The sequence below is a fragment of the Sapajus apella genome, unplaced genomic scaffold (assembly GCF_009761245.1).
Source record: "Sapajus apella isolate SASKATOON/1434 unplaced genomic scaffold, GSC_monkey_1.0 scaffold35, whole genome shotgun sequence".
In the NCBI taxonomy this organism is placed as follows: Eukaryota; Metazoa; Chordata; class Mammalia; order Primates; family Cebidae; genus Sapajus; species Sapajus apella.
The window spans coordinates 14,255,971-14,279,957 of record NW_022436975.1 but is presented as its reverse complement, the minus strand read 5'-3'; the positions used below and the strand labels follow the sequence as shown (position 1 = coordinate 14,279,957).

Genomic DNA, 23,987 nt, shown 5'->3' with positions numbered 1-23,987 from the left:
ACTCCAGCCTGGGTATCAAGAGCGAAACTCCGTCTCAAAAAAAAAAAAAAAAAAAAAAAAGAATGGTTTTCACGAAGAGTATGTGGCTAAGCTCTTTTAAGTCTAAATTTCTTTTACTCCCCCCATCCTCAACCCACCTCACTGATATAATTAAACACTCATCTTTACAGGTAAAATTACATACGCCACTCTTCTCCACCCTCCTCAACCCAAAAATACGATTTTAAATTTGAATGACTGATTCTCCTTTCTTTGTAGGTAATTTGTCTTTTACTCAGAAAGCTTTTAAGATTTTCTCTTTATCCTATTTTTTGTTTTGTTTTGTTTTGTTTTGAGATGTAGTCTTACTCGGTTGCCCAGGCTGCAGTGCAGTGGTGCTATCTTGGCTCACTGCAACTTCGCCTCCTAGGTTCAAGCTATTCTCCTGCCTCAGCCAACTGACTAGCTGGGATTACAGGCTCCTGCCAGCACACCTGGCTAATTTTAATATTTTTAGTAGAGATGGGGTTTCACCATGTTGGCCAGGCTAGTATCAAACTCCTGACCTCAAGTGATCTGCCCACCTCGGCCTCCCAAAGTGCTGGGATTACAGGCATGAGCCACTGAGCAGGGCCTTTAATTTTTTTGAGAGACAGCCTTATGTTGCCCAAGTTGTAGTGCAGTGGCACAATCACAGCTTACTGCAGCCTCAACTTCCCAGGCTCAAGCAATACTCCCATCTCAGCCTCCCAAGTAGCTGGGAATACTGGCACTTGCCACCACTTGGTTAACTTTTAAATTTTTTGAAAGGGCCAGGTGTGGTGACTCATGCCTGTAATCCCAGAACCTTAGGAAGCCAAGGCAGGCAGATCGCTTGAGTCTGTAAGTTCTAGACCAACCAGGACAACACGGCAAAACCCTGCCTCTACTAAAAATAGAAAAAAAAAATAGGCGTGTATGTTGACACATACCCATAGTCACAGGTACTTGGAAGACTGAGGTGGAAGAATCACCCGATCTTGGGAAGTCGAGGCTGCAGTGAATTGTGATCGCACCACTGCACTCCAGCCTTGACAATGGGAGTGACACCCTGTCGTGTGCACGCACATACACAAACAAATTTGTAAATACAGGGTCTCACTATGTTGCCCAGGCTAGCCTTGAACTCCTGGGCTCATGCAATCCTCCTGCCTTGGCCTCCCCAAAGTGCTGGGATTACAGTCCATTCCATCTGAAAACACTTATCTGTTTTTATTAAACATTTCTCCTTTTGATTATTGTTTTCTATATTCTTTTAACACTCTTTTAGAGAAGTACTGGAGCACCTCTCTATCAATTTTTCCCATTCTGTATTTTCATCTCTATTGCTGCACATTCGAAATTTTTCTCCAATCTGAAGTTTCAGATCATCAACTGGATCTAAAACATGCCATTTTATTAATCGGGTTACTCAGGTTTTAAAATTCTGATAATTATGTTTCTAATTTCCAAAAACACTTTCTGGTTTTCTGTACTTTTTACACAGGAATCCTTCCTAATGATACATATTACAATTTTGCTTTATATTTTTAATTATCTTCCATTCCCTGAATTGCTACTTCTTTTAATGGGTTTGAACTGGTTATTCATTCATCGAGCTTGATTTCATTCAAATATATCAAGAATATGTTTTCAAATTTAATACAAATACTAACTAGCATGGGTTTCTCCTACACTTTGAAGCTTCACCAATACCCTTCACTCTAAAATAGAGGGCTTGACATTCCAAGTTTTATATAAGCAGACAGGATATGACAGGTTGGCTCCTCCACAGGAAGAGTCTTGCTGGCTGGTAAAGCAAGCTGAGAAACTCCTCTTGCCAAAATAATCAGTCAATAAAAAATATCTAGCAATGAAAAGAGATGAAATTAGCTTTTAAGTCCTTGTTTGTTGTCATAATCACGCTCAAGAATGTAAAGAAAAACATGAACACAGAAAGGAAATGAACGAAAGATACAGTAACTATAGATCTCAATGTAAATTTTAGTTAAAATCTCCCTGAAACTTGGGGAAGGCAGGTTAGTATAACCCTTCTAAACTTATTATTCAAACTTGTTGTAACCAAGTTAGATCCTTTACCTGATCCTGGACTGGATTCTCTACTAGAAGAAATAAGCAACTCCATGGATCATCAGACAGAATATTATGATTATGCAAGATGTACCCTTATTCTTTCCTATAGGAAAAAAACACTATAGTTTTCTGGGGAAAAAAGTCATAGGTATGGAATTTATTCTCAAGTGGTTCAAAAAGAACCATAAAGCAAATGGGAAGCATGTTAATAATAAGTGAATCTGGATAAAAGGTATGAATGTTTCATATATTCTTATTCCCCGAAAAAAGTTTTTTATTTTTAGTTTTATTTATTTATTTATTTATTTAGAGACAGAATTTCACTCTTATTGCCCAAGCTGGAGTGCAATGGCACAATCTTGGCTCACTGCAACCTCCGCCACTCGGGTTCAAGCGATTCTCCTACCTCAGCCTCCTGAGTAGCCACGATTACAGGCGCGTGCTACCACACCTGGCTAACTTTTTGTATTTTTAGTAGAAATGGGGTTTCATCATGTGAGGTTGGTCTTGAACTCCTGACCTCAGGTGATCCACATGCGTTGGCCTCCCAAAGTGCTGGGATTATAGGCGTGAGCCACCATACCCAGCCTTCTCCAAAAAGTTTATTTACAACCAAAAAGATGAAGCAAAAGTATAGTTACCAATATTTTTGCATTTAACTATAGTTTTTAACTCTTCTTTTTTTTTTTTTTTTTTTTTTTGAGACGGAGTTTCGCTCTTGTTACCCAGGCTGGAGTGCAATGGCACGATCTTGGCTCACCGCAACCTCCGCCTCCCGGGTTCAGGCAATTCTCCTGCCTCAGCCTCCTGAGTAGCTGGGATTACAGGCACGCGCCACCATGCCCAGCTAATTTTTTGTATTTTTAGTAGAGACGGGGTTTCACCATGTTGACCAGGATGGTCTCGATCTCTTGACCTCGTGATCCACCCGTCTCGGCCTCCCACAGTGCTGGGATTACAGGCTTGAGCCACCACGCCCGGCCTAACTCTTCTAATCTATTACCTCAGCACCAATATATTTGGCCATTTTCCTAATGATGAACATTTGAACTGTTGCCATTTTTTTTTTTAACTATTGATTGCTCCTAACATTCCTATGCATGTTTTCTGAGTATTTGGGAAGTTTCTATTAGATAGGTATTCCAGAAAAGAACTGCTGAATTATAAGGTAGATGTATGTTCAACTTTACAGGAAAATACAATACTGCTTCTTGAAGTGACTTTATCAATTTCTACTCCCATTTGCAACTGTGTAAGAAGTCTTGTTGATCTATAATCTTTCTAATACTTGATACTGTCAAATTTAATTTTGTCAAGTGAATGGATATAAAATATTCTCACAGTAGTCCTGACCCGTATTTCCCTCATTTTTAGAAAGCCTTTATATTCTTATTAGCTACATGTTTTTCCTCTCATTAATGCTTATTCACATCTTTGACTATTTTTCTATTAGGTTATCTTTTCTTAAATTAATTCACAGAAATTCTTACATATTTAAATATATATGTATATATATTTAAATATATTCACTTATTTTAGAGATGAGTTCTCACTGTGCTACTCAGGCTGGTCTGAAACTCCTGGGCTGAAGCAATCCTCCTGCCTCAGCCTCCTGAGCAGCTGTGAATACAGGCATGCAACACCACACCACACCAGCTTACCTACTCTTGACAGAAATCTTTAGTCAGTTATGTTCAAATTTATTTTAGCCTTTTAAAAAACATGGCTTCTTCTGTTTTGTTTTGTTCGACCGAGTCTAGCTCTGTCACCCAGGCTAGAGTGCAGTGACGCAATCTCAGCTCACTACAATCTACAGTCTGGGGTTCAAGCAATTCTCCTGCCTCAGCTTCCCAAGTAGCTGAGACTACAGGTGCGCACCACCACGCCTGGCTAATTTTTGTGTTTTTAGTAGAGACAGAGTTTCACCAAATTGGCCAGGCTGGTATCAAATTCCTGACCTCAAGCGATCCTCGCATCTGAGCCTCCCAAAATGTTGGGATTACAGACGTGAGCCACCACACCCAGCCAGGCCTCTTAAACTTTCTTTAAAGCATCTTTTGATAAACAGATTTTAATCTAACCAAATTTACCAATCTCTTAAAATTAGTGCTGCCTGTGTCTTGTTTAAGAAACCCAACCTTTACCCAAGGTCTCCAAGATATGTACCTAGGGATACAGTACATCCACATATCAGAGGCTTTGAGAAATTTCAGCTAAATAAATGACAGATGAGTCTATATTAAAACCGGACACTAATAATGACTTGCAAATACTTTTATTTAAAAAAAAATAGAGGCATAAGTAGAAAAAAAAAATCCTAGCAAAATACCACTAATTTGTTCTTTTCAATGAAATCAAGAAGGACCTACAATAGACAAGCAGCACATCCTCCCTTCATCACTGAAATGACAAAAGTATTTGAAAGCACTTATGCTGGGAAGCCCAAATGTAAGCACAAGTGTAACAAAGAGAAAATCTACAAATGAAAATCTACAAATTCTGCCTGTACAAGGGCTAAAAGCACAAAGAAGAAGCTGGACAAAAACACACGGTACCATATACACTAACCAGCTAACATGCAAGGAAAGCTGGTTCCTAACATAGCAGTTTCAAACTTAAGAATTTCTTAAGTTAAATGCCTAGCACAACTCATTATACTGGCTTTCCCTGTAAAATCTCCGCAGGCTGGTGAATCACTTAACTGGTAAAATCAACTTACAGCATGACTCTCCCATCTCTACATTTGCAGAGGAAAAGGTATAAGCAACTAGCACCCAGTAATGGAAGAAATGGGGTGAGGGAAGGTAAAAGTAGCCATTTTGAAGCAAATAACTGAACTGAACGATCCACTTCCTGGTTCAATGATTAAATGGAGAAAGCCCAAAGAGAGTACTGAAGCCTCCCCTCAACCACGAGAGTCCAGATGAGAGGCTGCCAGGGCTTAGGCATAGGGGAAGGATGGAAAAATAAAAGCCAAGTATGTAAGGGAGGGTTTTGGGGATGATGAAACTGTTCTGTATCCTAACTGACATGGTGGTTACACAAATCTACATGTTAAAATTCATAGAGTTGTACACGCCTCAAAAATGAATTTTACTGTATGATTTAAAAATATACATATTTTATGTATACACAAATTCTTACAGGAGCCTCATTTACATCACCCCCAAATGGGAAACACCCCAAATATCCTTCAAATGATAAATGTAATAAACACAGTGGTCCATCCACATAATAAAAAACTAGTAATAAAAAGGAACAAAGAATTGAGCTATACAATGACATAGATGAATTGCAAAGATACCACACTGAGTAAAAGATACAAGTCTTAAAAGATTATATAGTACATATTCCAATTACGACAATATGGAAAATGTCTTATAGGGACAAAGAACCAATCAGTGGTTCAGTAATAAGAGGGAGAGAGAGGGCTTGACTAAAAACAGACAGGTCAAGGAAATTTACAATTTTATTACATGTAATTTTTTAGAAGAAAAAAAGATATAAAATACGTTTCTAAAAATAAGTACAGAAAGCAAACATTAGTTTTAAACACAGTCCTTTGTGCACAATAAAATTAAGATGAACTCTAGGATCAAGGGATTCCATTAAGAAAACTGAGTTAGGAGGGAGAGTTGAATGTGCTAACAGAAGCAAACAAATACTATCACTGAAGAATGCAAAACCTCACAAATCACAGAAACACCACAAATCAAATGCACATGAAAAATAAGACAGCAGGAAAATTCAAATCATCCAAATGAAGAGAAAAAGAATCAAGAACCAACAGCACTCAAAGACAAAGATTCAACATTATTTGTTGACATTAATGGAAAAAAGTGGCCTGCAGACAAAGAATTAAAGAAAACAATATTCAGCCAGGCGCGGTGGCTCACGCCTGTAATCCCAGCACTTTGGGAGGCCGAGGCGGGTGGATCACGAGGTCAAGAGATCGAGACCATCCTGGTCAACATGGTGAAACCCCGTCTCTACTAAAACTACAAAAAATTAGCTGGGCATGGTGGCGCGTGCCTGTAGTCCCAGCTACTCAGGAGGCTGAGGCAGGAGAATTGCCTGAACCCAGGAGGCGGAGGTTGCGGTGAGCCGAGATCGCGCCATTGCACTCCAGCCTGGGTAACATGAGTGAAACTCCATCTCAAAAAAAAAAAAAAAAAAAAAAAAAAAAAAAAAAAAAAGAACAAAAGGCCCCCAAATCTGTGACTCCCACATCTAATTGCCTAATCAGAGATTTTGCTGCCTATATTTCTAAAAGGTATCTTAAAATCATACAACCCAAAAATTAAGTCTTAACTTGCATACCACCTTTCATGACCCAAATCATTTCTCCTGATGCGCTATTTGTAATGGTGGTTACAATATGACCACTTACATGACTGCTAAACTGAAAAATTCAGTCGCTACTTTTGATCCCATTTCTCTTATTTCCCACACTTAAGTGGGAGAAAACACAATTCAGCAACCCATCTAAAAAGTTTCAGCAGAGTCTGAAAGTCATTTGTACTAATTTCTCCAAAACAAAGTTTCTAACAATTCAACACAGCAATCAATCACTAGCACCAGAATCACCTGAGGTGTTTATATTCAAAAAAATAAATACACTACAAGGTCCTTTATCAAATATGTCAAGGGATGGGTCTCAAGAGTCTGCAATTCCAATAAACACCCCAATTAATACTTATGTGCCTTAAGGTTTGGAAATTACTGTTCTAAGGTCATTATTCCAACTCCTTCTTCCCCCACCCCCACCCCCGCCAGGAATGCTGAGGTACTTCCCTCTGCTGCACACAACCAAGAGGACAAGATATTTAGCTTCACACACAGAAACAAATCACTGATATTTTACATACAGAGAGTTAAGTTACCTCTTTATCTTAATGTCTACATAGGAACAAGCATTCCATAAGAACATCTTTTTCATAGTAACAAGCATTATTTATTGGAGGAGCTTCTAACTTTACTAAATTAGAACTACTAAGTTTCAAAAGAAATTTAAATGTATCCCCTATGGAAAAGCCCATACATTTTCTCTTTCTACCTAATATAGGACCCCTATATTATGTTACAGTTTGGAACAGAAGAGTCCCCACTCGGCCTTATTCTTATGGCTCCTGTGATCAAAGTCTGGCCAATTTGATTTGGGGAGCTGATCCCCATATGGGCCACTCAATAGGATATCTTAAAAAAAAAAAAAAACAAAAAAAGTCTGGCCAATACAATGGAAAGATAATCAGCATGCTTTATTTCAGGAATGTCTTCCTCAGTCTTACAGAGGGTATATAACAGAATTAGGAATCAAATTCTGCAGAGCCTAAATTTTGTACAAGTGCTTAAACATAAAAATACTTGAAGAGTTTGTTTTAAAAAATCTATTTTATTTCTCATATACACATTAGAATAAAACATTTATTTAAAAGTTGTTTCATTCAACATAACATTTTCCTGAGTGATATAAATTTAAAAAAAAAAAAAGTTGTTTAAGCTGGGTGCAGTGGCTCATGCCTGTAATCATAACATTTTGGGAGGCGGAGGGGTGGGGACAGATCCCTTGAGCTCAGGAGACCAGCCTGGGCAACATGGCAAAATCCCCATCTATATAAAAAAACAAAAATTAGCGAGGCGTGGATCGCTTGAGCCCAGGAGAAAAAGGCTGCAGTGAGTCATGTTCACACCAGTACACACCAGCCCGGGCAAGAGAGACCCTTTCTCAAAAAAATAAGATATAAAATAAATAAAAATTGTTTCAAGTGCCAGGTTCAGTGGCACATGTCTGTAGTCCCAGCTACCTGGGAGTCTGAGGCAGGCGGATTGCTGGGGGCTCAGAATTTGAGGCTGTATGCCATGATTGCACTGGTGAATAGCCACTGCACTCCAGCCTGGGCAGCACGGCACAACGTCATCTCAAAAATAAAAAAGTTGGCCGGGCGCGGTGGCTCACGCCTGTAATCCCAGCACTTTGGGAGGCCGAGGCGGGTGGATCACGAGGTCAAGAGATCGAGACCATCCTGGTCAACATGGTGAAACCCCGTCTCTACTAAAAACTACAAAAAAATTAGCTGGGCATGGTGGCGTGTGCCTGTAATCCCAGCTACTCAGGAGGCTGAGGCAGGAGAATTGCCTGAACCCGGGAGGCGGAGGTTGCGGTGAGCCGAGATCGCGCCATTGCACTCCAGCCTGGGTAAAGAGCGAAACTCCATCTCAAAAAAAAAAAATAAATAAAAAATAAAAAATAAAAAAATAAAAAAGTTGTTTGGTTCAAACTCTCAATACATTTTCTCCTATGTTAGTATGATTAATAATATTAATAATTAGAGCCCCTGGTTAGCTCATAAAGTCTGTTTAATTACAAATGCCAAAATACCAGCTTTGATAAACATCAAGGCCCAATGGCCTTTATCATCTAGGGAGTATGAAGAATGAGCAAGAGGCAAATTCAGTGTAAGGGTTACCCTGGGGAAGGAAAGCAGAAATGGTTCGTATATGGCACACACAGACACCTTCAAGTGTGTTTGTAGGATTAAGTAGTTGGTTTATTTCACAGAAAGTTCTTAAACTCGGCATACTAAGAGGCATTAAAGAAGACCCATCCATGCACCCCACCGGCAATACAAGGACCCCAGACAAAACAATTACTATATTCTTACCCTACGCATGGCTTCCTCCTCTTCTTGACGCTTTTCGTAATGTGCAAAGTCATCAAAGATTGAGGTGGTATGCTTGAAAGTAGCAATTATTTTAAGCACTTGCTTAGCTTTTTCTAGGGGTACCTCTTGAGTGTCCCTTGAATTGGTAACCGGTTTGTTGTCATTATTTTCTAAGCGAATATGCCGTAATTGGTTATTGGGAACATCTTTGACAAAGATCCATTTAACTTCAAATTTGCCCTTCCACTTATCCTGAGACCAGACACCAGCATACGCATTATAGTCCACAACAGACTTCATTTCAGCCACTCCACAAAAATGTCCACTGCCATTCACACTGAAGAGTAAATAGAGTGGGCCTTTCCCATTCAGGGAACGGTAAGCTGCATCCAAACGCTTATTACCATGCTCAGTACTACACCAGATAGAGTATTTAATGGAACGATGTATGTCATCCTCAGAGTAGCTTTTAATTATAAACACACGTCCATTCTTCAGATTCCAATCAAAGTCTTTGGGATTATAGTTGTTTATGGCCTTTAGCTTTTCCAGCACAGGATGCACTTCTACACTAGAAGGTGAAGCACTGACAGGTACAACACCTAAACCAAAGTTTTCACTGCCCGCTCCATTGTTCTGGTTGAAGCCTGCTCCCCTGTTCCGAGGAGCTACCCAGCGATTCTGCAGCTGCTGCTGTTGAGGCTGCACTTGGTGAGGCTGGGCCTGTGGCTGAGGTCCTTGTTGCTGCTGTGGTTGTGGTGGTTGAGGCTGCTGTTGAGGCAGTTGGCTTTGCACCAATGGTGGTGGTTGAATTAATGGCTGAGGCTGCTGGATTATAGTTTGAGGAGGCAGAACTGGTTGGGTTGGTGGAGCCTTTACCACTGACCCTTTTTCATCCCAAGTTCCAATATTCATGTTGTGTTTTATAGGAGGTGGTGGAACAGCAGAACCCCCAATTCCCACATTGCCCTTGGGTTTAAGTTTCGGTTGAGGTTTGGCAGGCTTTCTGGCAATCGCAGCCCAGGAGGTTGGTTTAGGTGCTGCACTACTAACTGGGGGCACACTATTGGCTGCAATGCTAGTCATACCACTGCTGCTCAAAGCTGTACCTACAGTTTTTGTCACTGCAGCTGTCAAGTCACCACCAATTTTCAGTCCAGTCATGCCTTGCTCAATACTGCTAATGCCAGGCACCTTACTCAAAGTATCATTGCCAAATCCAGCCTGTCCATCAGTAATAGCTCTCCCAAGAGAACTAGGTGGATAGCCATAACTGCTACTATAAGCAGAACTTTGTGTTGATTGTCCCTGAGATCCACTTGTCCCCCATGTAGAGAAATCAGCATTACCAGGAAAAAAGTTAAATCCATGTTGACCAAGAAATGGAGGGGTATTTCCTAATGCCCCAGGTTGACTAAACACACCATCTGGTATATAGTGATGTTCTCCATTACTCATTTGTCCATAGGTTGTCAGATATGGCATAGGCTGGTCTCCAGCCGTGGACCACGCTGCTTCCCCAAGAGAATATGGAAATCCAATGGATGGAGCATAGTAACTAGGCATGTATGGATCTGACATTGGTGGATAGCTGTTACTCTGCAAAACAAAATATCATAATCAGTAGCGAAATGTCCCCTTAAGAGGGCAAAAAAAGACATCTGAAAGACTGAAATCAAAAAGTTATAAGTAAATGAAAAAAAGATGTACCTATTCTAGATTAAAAAATTAAAATTTCAAATTTGATTTTATCAACAGAAAAATTTGCTGATGAGTATTCACATCTCTAAATATTTCTTACAAAATAACATATAGGGCTTTTTTCAGGGACAAGTGGAGGTATGAGTATTACTTTTGTTTGAAGAGCCAGGTCCTCCGGCACAAATTTAAAAATACCATAATTTCTACAGAAGGCTATTATATAAACTTTGTGAACACAAAATTGCCATTTACATAGCCTTCTGTACTTTAACCAATCAATGTATTCAATCACTTACATGCAAGGATTAAATAAACTAGAAAACTCTGTCAAATAACAGAGGAATTAAATTGTAGCTTATCTATGATAGGGCCAGTTCAGCCATTAGATTTTGTACTTCCATTAAGGAAAAAGTGGAGAAATGCTCACATTCTGAGAAGATTCAAGATGTCTATAGCATGATGCAAATTTCTTTCTGTTTTGCTTTGCCTTGTTCATTTCAAAAAAGAAATAAAACAAATTCCTTATCATAGTTTCTTATTGGTGGAATAACAGACATTTTTTCTTTATACTCACCTTTCCCCCAAATCTGACACAATAAACCTATATTATAGACATTTTTTAATTGATAAATAGTTCATGTGAATTTTCCAGAATTATTGCAATTAAATCACCCTTCATTATACCCATCATTTAGTGAAGTGCCAAAAATCACGGCATCAAATTTCATTAAAGGAAAAAAAGGCTGGACGTAGTGGCTCATGCCTGTAATCCAAGCACTTTGGAGGCCAAGGTGGGTGGATCATCTGAGGTCAGGAGTTCAAGACCAGCCTGACCAACATGGTGAAACCCCGTCTTAAAATAAATAAATAAATATTTAAAAAAAAAAAGAAAAAAGAAAAAAAAGCTCAAATTTGTTACTAGACAATATAAAAATAAAATACTTTAAAGTATTTTAAATACTTATTTCCTTTGAATTAAGTTTCTTATGCAAAAAAAAAGTCTAAAACTAGATTTTCGATTTTTGATTTAGGTGTGCTTTTATTCTTCTTTATTTTTGAAACAGTCTCACTCTGTGACTCAAGCAGAAATGCAGCAGCGCAATCTCAGCTCACTGCAACATCCAACACCTGAGGCTCAAGCAATCCTCCCATCTCAGCTCCCAGAGTAACTGAGACAACAGGTGTTCAACACCAGACCCGCTAATTTTTTGTATTTTCTGTAGAGATGGGGATTTCACCATGTTGCCCAGGCTGGTCTTGAACTCCTGGGCTCAAGCAATCTTCCTGCCTCAGCCACCAAAATGTGATTTAGTTGTGATTTTAAAGCACTGTACAGAGCTTCACAATCTGTAGAATTATGCAAAGTGAAAAAAATTCACTAATATTGTCAGTATAACTGGTATTACCTTTCAAGGGTCAATACCATTTTGAAGGTTGATTATTTAATTTATACAGACATTCTTTTTTTTTTTTTTTTTTGAGACAGAGTTTCACTCATGTTACCCAGGCTGGAGTGCAATGGCGCGATCTCGGCTCACCGCAACCTCCACCTCCTGGGTTCAGGCAATTCTCCTGCCTCAGCCTCCTGAGTAGCTGGGATAACAGGCACGCACCACCATGCCCAGCTATATTTTTTTTTAGTAGAGACGGGGTTTCACCATGTTGACCAGGATGGTCTCGATCTCTTGACCTCGTGATCCACCCGCCTCGGCCTCCCAAAGTGCTGGGATTACAGGCTTGAGCCACCGCGCCCGGCCTAATTTATACAGACATTCTTATTCAAAGTTCCTAGGAGTAAAGTTCTTAACCCATTTCTTCTATTGTTACACACTTGCCACTATTTCGTGGCTGCTTATCCATTCATGAATGTGTGACAATAACATCATAGATCCTAACTGGAACTAATTTTAAATAAACTATTTTTGAAAAGGCTTATCACTGAAAACAGATACTTTATTACTAAGCTACTTGTTTTACTATTAAGTTACCCGTGGTATACCTATCCAACTCTTGTGACTATCGACTATCTGTAAGAAAGTTAACTTAACATAATTCTCTTTGGAAATGATTCTCTGATAAGACTAAAATAACTTAAGAACTAAATATAATGTAACAGAGGTTACATTTAAATTAATAATTCTGTCAAAGCCAGTAAAGCTTGGACTTAAAAACCAAAAAACTCACCTCTCACTTTTTAAAAGAAAATCACAAAACCATTTTTCAAATACACTGGATGTTAAGTGTATTTTACAGTACAGTCCTTGGCAGACTATGTTGCTTTTTTATTTGTATCATTTTTTATTGTTGTATTGTTATTTGTTTTTCCAACACAATCAGCCCTTCCTACCAGTGGGTTCTACATCTGTGGATTTAACCATTCACAGATTGAAAATAGCTGGGCAAAAGAAATCAATAGTTCCATCTGTATTGAACACGTACAGACATTTTGTCACTATTACCTAAACAATACAGTAAGTATAACCATATACATAACATTTTACACTGTATTCGGTATTATAAGTAACCCAGAGATGATATAAAGTATATAGGAGGATGCGCATAGGTTACATGCAACTACTATACCACTTTATATAAGGTTCTTGAGCATCTGCAGATTTCGTTATCCATAGGGGTTCTGAAACCAATCTCCCACAGATACCTAGAAATGACTGAATTTTTGATCCACAACTGACTGAATCCATAAATGTAGGCACTGCAGATACAGAGGGCTGACTGTATTTAAAATTGGAAAATTCATGTGTTACTATATACTCACAGAACGCATTCTTCAGCTATATTGGATAATTAGTAACTATAATTGCAAATATAGTCAAAGAATGCCCCCAATATTCACATTAAAGAAATTAACAGCATTTTAAAAACTGCAACAGTAGCATCTCACAGAAATCAACACTGAAAGCACTGACTGCTATATTTAAATACATCTATAAGGTAAAGCCCGAGGAAGTTCAAATACACCAACGATAGTGTTTTTCTTTGTTTTTTTGTTTTTTTTGTTTTTTGAGACGGAGTTTCACTCTTGCTACCCAGGCTGGAGTGCAATGGCGCGATCTCGGCTCACCGCAACCTCCGCCTCCTGGGTTCAGGCAATTCTCCTACCTAAACCTCCTGAGTAGCTGGGATTACAGGCACGCGCCACCATGCCCAGCTAATGTTTTTTGTATTTTTAGTAGAGACGGGGTTTCACCATGTTGACCAGGATGGTCTCGATCTCTTGACCTCGTGATCCACCCGCCTCGGCCTCCCAAAGTGCTAGGATTACAGGCTTGAGCCACCGCGCCCGGCTACCAACAATAGTTTTTAAAGAAAAAAATCTTGACAAGATTAATGAGTAAACTTTGGAAGCTATGAAGATGATACACACAAATGTATATAATCACTAAAGTATCTTCTAAAAATAAAAAGTACTCATAGTGCTTCATACTGACAAAGTCATTGTGATACAAAACTCTCAAAAGTTTAATAAAAATGAGCAAAGTTCATCTAGTATAAATAAATGTATGTAACTGATTAAAAGATAAAATTGGGCCAGGCACGGTGGCTGGCGCCTATAATCCCAGCACTTTGGGAGGCAGAGGCAGGCGAATCACCTGACATCTGGAGTTCGAGACCAACCTGGCCAAAACGGTGAAACCCCATCTATATCAAAAATACAAAAATTACCCAGGCATGAAGACACACGCCTATAATCCCAGCTACTTGGGAGGTTAAGTAAGACAGAATCACTTGAGCCCAGGAGGTGGAGGTTGCAGTGAGCTGAGATCACACCACTGCACTTCAGCCTGGGTGGCAAACGAGGCTTCGTCTCAGAAAAAAATTTAAAAAGATAAAACTGTCTACTGTCTTCATCTTTTTTTAAACAGTTAAACATATCCTTTATTTATAATTTTAACTATTTATTTCCACCTTTATCAAATGCATACATTGTAAAAAAAAAAAAAAAAACACTGATGAAAGACACTCATTCTAAAAGAAAATCTATAGCTAAATGGAAGACAAATAATAAAGGGAAGTGGGTAAATCCAACACGGAGTAGGAGAGGTGGGCTGAATATGGAGGTAATTGGTTTCCAAGTTTTAATTTTGATTGTTGGCAATGAAATTCAGATTCAGTAGTCTTTATATGGACGTGGGGGTACAAAAGCAGAGCAAGTAGCAAGTTTTTATGTTAATTCTTTATAAAGTATCCACAAAATTATACTCAAAATTTATACTGAATATTCTTTTTTTTTTTTTTTTTTTTTTTGAGATGGAGTTTCGCTCTTGTTACCCAGGCTGGAGTGCAATGGAGCGATCTCGGCTCACCGCAACCTCCGCCTCCCGGGTTCAGGCAATTCTCCTGCCTCAGCCTCCTGAGTAGCTGGGATTGTAGGCACGTGCCACCATGCCCAGCTAATTTTTTGTATTTTTAGTAGAGACGGGGTTTCACCATGTTGATCAGGATGGTCTCGATCTCTTGACCTCGTGATCCACCCACCTCGGCCTCCCAAAGTGCTGGGATTACAGGCTTGAGCCACTGCGCCCGGCCCTATACTGAATATTCTTATTTCACCATGACAAATGCTTACACATCGAGTTACACATCAAGTTCTTAATTTGTCTACATCCATAGTGTACTTCATGGATTAGCAAACTAAGAGGCCAAGAAATAAATCAAGACATGTTCAGTCTCTGTCACATATTTGGGTTTTTTTCTTTTAACAACTCTTTTAAAAGCTGTTAGCTTAAAGCCAGGCACAGTGGTTTGCGCTTGTAATCCCAGCTACTCTGGAGGCTGGAAAAGGAGTATCAATTGGGTCCAGGAGTTTGAGACCAGCGCACCAGAAACTATCTTATAAAAAAAAAAAAAAATTAGCCAGGGATGGTGATGCATGCCTGCAGTCTCAGTTATTTGGGAGGTGAAGTGGGAGGATCACTTGAGCCCAGGAGTTCAAGGCTGCAGTGAACTATGATCACACTATAGCACTCTAATGTGGGCTATAGAGCAAGACCCTCTTCTCTTAAAAAACAGTAACAACAAAAACCACACATAAACAAACAAACAAAAATTGAAGTGCTTCAAACTCCTGAAGTGACTTCTGACTTAACAACAAAAAGTTAAGAAATGTTCACTAATATTAATGTTTGCATTATGCTATGTACTTTCTCCTATTATAACTTTCAAAAAGCATAATTTATGCATATCTAATCATAAGAATGTCATAAGAAAAATGTCATAATAATATTCAATCTCAGTATTTCACCAACCATAATTCTTCATTCTCTAATTCTATTAGATAATCTAATCCATCCATCCACTTAATAAATAAATAATGAATGTTATATGTGCCAGATACTCTGCTGGTTACTGGAGACAAAAAAAAAAAAGAACATGGTCTCCAACTGGGAGCACTTCACAGGTATAGTAAGGAAGACTTACTTATCCTATAATGTGATAGCTACTCTACCTGAAGGACAAAGGAAGCAAAACAAAACACTTCTTATGTACAAAGAAGAGGGAGTAAGTAACTGGAAAATCAGAGAAGACTTCCTGAAGGAAGTGCCTAGGATGTGTACACGTGTTTGTGTAAGACATACATACAAAAATTGAGATCATAAAAGAAATAAATAGTTACATTTTCATAAAATAATCCTAAGTTCTATTTTGCCAATCAGATGGAGAAAGTTGGCAAAACATGGGCTAGAAAGGGAAGCTGAACCACTTTAAGGACATTTTTATAATAAATGCATCCACTGTTGAGATGCCATAGTAATTCTTTAATATTAGAGTGACACAATCAGACTTGGATTTTAAGACTGCTTAGTGGCAGTACAGAATTACTAGTTAGAAAATCATTTGAATCTTGCCCAAGCTTATAAACTGATAGGCCAAAATAAAAAATTAAAAAAAAAATCATTTGAATAGGCAGAATACCTTAACTAAGGGCAGTGATGACAAGGGCAGAAAAATGACAATTTAATTTTCTCTCATAAAGATAGCTAAGAACCTACGTTCCCAAACACACAAGCAGACAAACTCAACTTAGTTTTCCAAATTATTTTTCAAATTTATATGCACAAATTACATGGTATGCTTAACAGTCCCAATTAAAAGCTAAATTTTCCAATCAATTTAGTCATAAAATTATTCTGAAGAACTATAAAGAACGAATTTTAAGAATTAAGGACTGACATTTACTTTCAAAATTACAATAAACATTCCCTCAAATAATGAACACCATAAAAAAGAAGAAATATGCTGTCACAGAAGCAGAAAGGCAAACAACTTGTTTTAAAGTATCCTTGGGTCTCATACGAACTAGATCTAAGTATACAAAACAATTTAAATCAGTAGCCAAAGACATTAAACACCTTTTCCATGAAAAGATTTTTATTATTTATAATTGTAAAATCAGATAAATGAATTTAATTTTAAAAACATACTGTGTACATAGTTGAAATTTTAAAAAGTTAATTATTTCACCCATGTCAGTGTACAAGGACTTTACTAGTTACATAACTTTAAATCTATCAATAACTTCTTTTTTTTTTTTTTTTACTCAGGGGGATGAAGGAGTTTCGCTCTTGTTACCCAGGCTGGAGTGCAATGGCGCGATCTCGGCTCACCGCAACCTCCGCCTCCTGGGTTCAGGCAATTCTCCTGCCTCAGCCTCCTGAGTAGCTGGGATTACAGGCACGCGCCACCATGCCCAGCTAAGTTTTTGTATTTTTAGTAGAGACCCCCGTTTCTCCATGTTGGCCAGGCGGGTCTCGAACTCCTGACCTCAGGTGATCCGCCCACCTGAGCCTCCCTAAGTGCTGGGATTACCGTGCCCGGCAGAAAAAAACTTTTATGATCTTAACAAATTTACTTGAGGTCAGGAGTTCAAGACTAGCCTGGCCAACATGGTGAAACTCCATCTCTACCAAAAATACAAAAATTAGCCAGGCGTGGTGACATGTGCCTGTAATCCCAACTACTTGAAAGGCAGAGGCAGAAGAATCATTTAAGCCCAGGAGGCAGAGGTTAGAATGAACCGAGACCATGCCACTGCACTCCAGCCTGGGCAACAAAACAAGACTCTGTCTCAAAAAAAAATTTTTTTTTTAAAGACGGGTTTTCACCATTTTGGTCAGGCTGGTCTCAAACTCCTGACCTCAGGTGATCCGCCTGCCTCAGCCTCCCAAAGTGCTGAGATTACAGATGTGAGCCACCATGCCCGGCATCAAAAATTTTTTTTTAAATCTGAATTTTCCGGGCCGGGCGCGGTGGCTCAAGCCTGTAATCCCAGCACTTTGGGAGGCCGAGGCGGGTGGATCACGAGGTCAAGAGATCGAGACCATCCTGATCAACATGGTGAAACCCCGTCTCTACTAAAACTACAAAAAATTAGCTGGGCATGGTGGCGCGTGCCTGTAATCCCAGCTACTCAGGAGGCTGAGGCAGGAGAATTGCCTGAACCCAGGAGGCGGAGGTTGCGGTGAGCCGAGATTGCGCCATTGCACTCCAGCCTGGGTAACAAGAGCGAAAAACCGCCCCCAAAAAAAAAAAAAAAAAAAAAAAAAAAAAAAAAATCTGAATTTTCCAGTCAAATTAGTCATAAAATTACTCCAAAGAACTACAGAACTGATTTTAAGACCTGAAGTTCTTGAGCATTTTTTGCTTTTTAAAAGCAAAACAAAAACAATTTCATTACAGAATGTTCTCCCTAAAAAACTGGTTAATACTGAAAAATTCATTTTTTAAATTTATTTCTACCAGTGGCGTATTTTTAATAACAGGCAGAAATGGATGCAGAAATGGCATACAGATACTTAATACCGCTGTTCTTTGATGTTTAAATTGAAATTATTCTTGTACACAAATACGCAAGGCCACCAGTTATTTGATTTGATAAAATTGTCCATGTCTACAATACAGATGCAACTGTATTTATAAAGCAAGTATGTTTATAAAGTCCTTAATTACATTCCTAACATCACCAAGGTATGTTAAAACTTTCAATAATTACCAATGAATTCAAACTGGAATATCGTAAAGAAAATACATTTGACCCCAAATTGCAGGCAATTTCAGGCAACTAATCTCCCCTCCAAATATACAAATTTCTAGCTAATTAAGCCTTTTAATTAGCTTACGCTATGAAGACATAGCAGTGACATTAAAAAATTAAATTCCTTCAACACACGTACACAAAATCTAACCATAATAAATACACATAATCGTCACCTGCAAATCTTTATTTTCTATCTCATAACCTAGTTTCAGGTGCCTATACTTTCTGAAGGAGAACTCTGCTGTGCCATAAACTTGCAACCGCTACTCACTACTCACTGCTATGCAGATACACAAGAATTAATACATGTTGTGGTGAATCTCATTAAATAATCTATTTGAAAAATCAATTAATACTCATAAGATTAATTTCCTAAAATCTGAAACTGTCAGAAGACTTACCTGATTTGTCTGGCTACTTAAGTATGGCTCAAAATCATCATCATTTACAGCATCTTTTTGATGAATCGAACCGTTTTGTACTGAAACTAAAAAATATGTTTGTATTAGAAATGTTACAGTTATCTTTATGAAACTCACAGTGCAAACTAATGTTTTTAGTATTTTTCAAGCCAAAAAAAAAAAAAATCAGAAAAATAATACTGAGTTACTTTCTTTTTAAGGACCCTCTTAAGGATAAACTCTATTTTAGATACAAATATTTATGTGCCACAAAAACTTAGAAGTCTTTTGATATATAAGCCCAAGATCACATAAACACAAGCCATACATACACTTCCTCTTATCAAAAACTTTAAGTAAATATCCCAATTTCAACTCTATAGTGAGTAAACTCTTACATAAGGATGTTGGAAAGAGTTCCCTAATGCTATATTCGAATCTAAAATAACTAATTCAAGTAGTGTTGTAGGCAATAAAAAAGATTTCTGAATGTTCTCTACCTTTGTTTAAATCTCCAAATTATTTAATCTAATAAATAGTGAAATAACTATTTTGATCTAATGTTACAATAAGCATCTTAAATGTCTCCAGTACAGTTTAGGCTATAATTAACTTGAAACAATTCACAATGAACAGACTTACAATTATGAAATATCTAAATAGGGCTTTAATTCTAACCCCCCAAAAATGAAGACTTTCACATGAAACTATAAATAAAATTAAGACACAAAAGATTTACATAGTTATTTTTGCAACACATGAGAAAACAAGTCAGAGAATAATTTTGTTCAAAGGTCTTCTCCATAAACACTTTAAAGTTGTTACTCTCTGGATGCTGTTTCACAGTGCTTCTGAGCAGACTCCAGAAGTAAGGTGCTGAATTTGTATCTCAAGTCCACCACTGAGGAGATGATCTCCAGTTAGGGATTTAAGCTTTCTAACCCTTGACTGTTTCTCTGTTCCAGAAGATTATTAATCGTGCCTATCTCATCTCATCTGAATATTAAATGGCAGCGCTAAATAATCTTAGATATTATCCCATTATGTATTACAAGATCCAAATAGGACTAAAAATGACTTTTGATCCATTTAAACAGAAGTGTTACTAGACTAATATTTGATGAGGTGGCACTATGTAAATACACTATTTTATATGGCGGTCCACAAATTAGAAACCAAGAACTCACTATCTACAGATTTACTGCTCAAAGATGATAAAACATCACCAAATTTTATGAAGTTGGGGGGGGTGATGGGTTTAAGTTGTATGCCTCTGTAATATCGTAACATTTCTATTATCCCTAAATTTTCCCATGAGTGTAGAGCACCTAAAATGTAGTATGAGTTAACAGTGGCTTGGGAGCAAATATATGCAAAATCCCTTAATATTCTGCCATCCAATAGGTAGCAAAGAACACTCAAAGATATACTACTACTGTGTGAAGCCTTCAAAGTAGACTTCTTATACCACGTTGCCCCTCAGAAGCCACAAGAGCAACCTGAAGGTCAACTTGATCCTGGCTCCATTAAGGTAATTTACGTCTGATAAGGACTGCATCAGAACTAGGGTTCAGCTAAATGTGCTACACGGAATTTAAATATGTAATAGCCACTAGAAACCAAAATAAAGAGGGTGCCTTAGGTTGTTACTTCTAGTGCCATTTTAAGGCTTGGTTAATCATTTCAGACCAAGAGATTCTGACATACCTGTTCCTCTGACACTGGCTTTACTGCTCCTACATCAAAGGTAGTTCATGCATGGTCTATTACTTCTTGAAAAAAATTCTTCAATATTACACTTGTACATCTAGTCAATGTTTGAAACAGCTAGCAATTTAAAAATTATGACTATCTCTCGTATCCACCAGGTTCTCAAAAATCTAGTTCATACAAATACAAAACAGGCCAGGCCAGGAGCTCAAGGCCAGGCCTGGGAAAAAAAGGGAGATCCCACCTCTACGAAAAATGTTTAGAAACTAGCCAGGTATGGTGTCATGTGCCTGCAGTCCTAATTACTCAGGAGTCTAAGAAGGATCACTTAAGCCCATGCATTCCAGGTTACACTGAGCTATGATTATGCCGCTGCACACCAGCCCGGGCTATAGAGCAAGGCCCTGTCTCTTATTTACAAAAAAAAAAAAAAAAAAAAAAAAAAGTACTTACTTAAAATTTATCTGAATATATATTATACTGTTATTCTTACTTATTTCTTCTGTTCTATTCTTTCTCTTCTAAGAGGCTGGGCCTGAGAACAACTTATACACTATTATAAATACAGTCCACAGTCATTTTTAAATGATGCATAAATGTCTACAAAGTCTTAAGAGTACAAGTCAATTTACTTAAATTAAAAAATGTTTAATTAAAAGTACTTCACATATACTGACAACCAATTTGCATTAAACTCCAAATAAAATAGTCATTAGCCCTTATAAGTTTCGCAAGTGTATCTTTAAAAAAACTGTCTTAAAGACGTTAGCTTTTGAATATTACTTAACGACAAGCTAACATCTTGAAGTCTAAAATCCATTAAATAGAAATGAAATCCAAGCTAGTTCCATAGTCTGTAAAAGTTCTTCAGGGAAAAAGGAACAGATGACTTACATGATTCTTCGCCTGTTTCCTCTGCTCTATGAAACAGAGTCAAATCAAGATAGAACATGGGCCTTAGGAGCCAGGTGATTCTTTGCTCTGGTCCTGACTACATCAAGTTAGGAAAGTCAACAGATCTGTGCATCATGTTTCCCCACCTACAAAAACAGTGACAATACCATATACCCTCTATCTCCTTACAAGAATGTTGTGAGGATAAAATGAAGCCTAAAATAATGAAAGTAAAGTGCTTTGAAATCATTTCTCGGGAGGATGAGGAAAGAATACAACAGAATCTTGCCAAAATATACAAGGCATTTTCCACTACTTTTCTGAAAATTAAAACTTGGCCAAATTTAACCTATATAGTTGTATAAAACAATGCACATGCCTCTCTGTTGGAAGAGAGTTGAGAGGAGGAAAAACAAATCCTGTTCCACGAGTTTGCTATTTATAAACTAAGGAAGACGAGAAAGGAGGCAGTAAGCCCTAAGACTACAAGTATGGTATCTGACACTTCCATCCATAGTACTCACAAGTAAAAGTACAGCACACCTTTACTTCACTAAGCAAAAATTCTACTTGTTAATAAAAAAAAAAAAAAATGAAGTCAGTGTTAAAATTTTGAACCAAAAGACAAATAAATCTCCTTAAATTTCTACTATCCTTTCGTACTACTCTTGCCATGGATAATAAGGAGTTCTGATATTTAACATAAGGACAATCAATTAATAAAGAATGTGAATTCATAAAACAAACCTAGAATTATTACTTATTCTACAAAAACATTTTTGCCTTATCAAAGACACTTATTTAGAATCCCATTTGCCTTCTGTAATGAATTAAGTCATCAAGGATATAAAGAAAATCAGAGACACTCAAACTAGGTGTTAGGCTAATGCTACCAACTAGAAACAATTCAGAAAAGAAACACAGAATCTCTGAAATTAGAGTAAGTTGACTGAAAAGGATTATTTGTTCAAAACTTTGACACCAACTTCTCAAGGACATACTAGTTTTCGTAAGCTTGATAAGTTCTGAATTCAAGATTACTCATATTTAGAATACTGAGCTTGTAGTCCAAGAAAAATAACTTCATAAAAGTAAACAGAATTGTAAAATAATTTTACTAGCTAGAATCAATCTAAGGCAGAATAGTTTTTCTCAAATACACACATAGCTACTTATATCAGGTTCACTGGTGGTGTTGCTTTTGCCTTGTAATTCTCCCTGCAGAGGCATAAAAATTCAAGTAATGTATATGTGTCTTTGTGCACATCTGCCATTTTTAAGGAACTTAAATAATTAGCTATATTTTCAGGTCAGTAGCAGTTTTCCCCTCCTGCCAAGGCTCTATGCAAGGGAGCTTTCCTGCACCTTAAAAATAGAGTAAGTGTGGAAGGTGAAAAGATATCCAGCAAATATAATTGCTACCAGAGAGATGAACTATTGTAATTACAAGAATCCTCACAACACACCATAGGAATGACTAGACTTATTACTTTCATTTTATAGAGGGGAGATTCTGACGAAGAAGTACAATGTTCACAAGCTCACTTGGCAAGTCAGTAGCCAAAAGCAGTATTAGAACTCAGGACTCTAAGAAATCCCAATTCATCATTCTAACTTCGGATGAAATTACTGAACAATAAGGAGGAAAGAAAGAATTTCTAAGAATAAAGAACTATCAAAATAAACACTTTGTGTATGTGTCTGAATACACCTAACAGAAGTGATACTGATGGAAAAAAAATTTTTAAGTAACCCAAAAATACTTATTTACAAACAGTGGTATGTAGTTTATAGACAAATCTAACATCAAAGATGCCACCAGTGCCTACCTAAGTGAAATGACCACTCATAAATCAAACTTTTACTCACAATGCTGTAGAGGCTCTATTTTGTTTTATCAAACCAGTTAAGTACTTCATAGAACTTGTGTACTTACCTTAAAGCGGGTAATACAAAACATTTAGCATTTCAAATAGCCTTGCAAAGTGCCACCTCCCCACAGATCTAGGATAAAGTAATTTATGCTAGGCAATAACGACCACAATTTCACATCTCCAAGTCTATATACTTTCTAATGGGTAGACTATCAAAAAAAGAAATTAATGGATCATTCTTTTTAAAATTCAAATTTTTAAAAACATTTAAAATAAATCAATATCCAATTTTATTTCAGGTTAACGCTTACAACACACAAAAAAATTCTAGAAATGAAATGTTAAAAAATTAAAATGTCTAAATGTTTATATACTGCAAGAAAATATTTTTAATAAAAACAAAACAATAAATTTGTTACCTAATATGGTGCTATGTAGCTAGTATGTACAAATTCTACAATTCAAAGGAAATTAACTAATCTACATATCCAAAACTTATTATTTTAAATTAACCAAATTTGCAATAGCAAATAAATACCCTAACAAGAATTTAAGGGCACCAAAGACAATCTACAGCTAAAAGGCTATTACAGATCTT

The 23,987-nt window shown here is 37.4% G+C and overlaps 1 protein-coding gene across 7 annotated transcripts in view; it reads right to left on the bottom strand.

Annotated features, from left to right (window-relative positions):
• Positions 1-23,987, bottom strand: part of YTHDF3 (YTH N6-methyladenosine RNA binding protein 3) — a 43,379-nt gene that overhangs the window by 17,656 nt on the left and 1,736 nt on the right. For 2 of the 7 annotated variants that reach the window (XM_032296200.1, XM_032296199.1), the window contains exons 3-6: positions 21,516-21,661; positions 18,912-18,997; positions 10,882-10,941; positions 8,754-10,352 (exon numbers count right to left, since the gene is read on the bottom strand). In XM_032296200.1, coding sequence (XP_032152091.1) covers positions 8,754-10,352; positions 10,882-10,941; positions 18,912-18,997; positions 21,516-21,573 — 1,803 coding nt within the window. In that variant the 5' untranslated portion in view covers positions 21,574-21,661. Of the gene's footprint in view, positions 1-8,753; positions 10,353-10,881; positions 10,942-18,911; positions 18,998-21,515; positions 23,683-23,987 lie in introns of those variants that run through there. The other 5 variants (XM_032296203.1, XM_032296204.1, XM_032296198.1 and 2 more) reach the window with 4 other exon arrangements.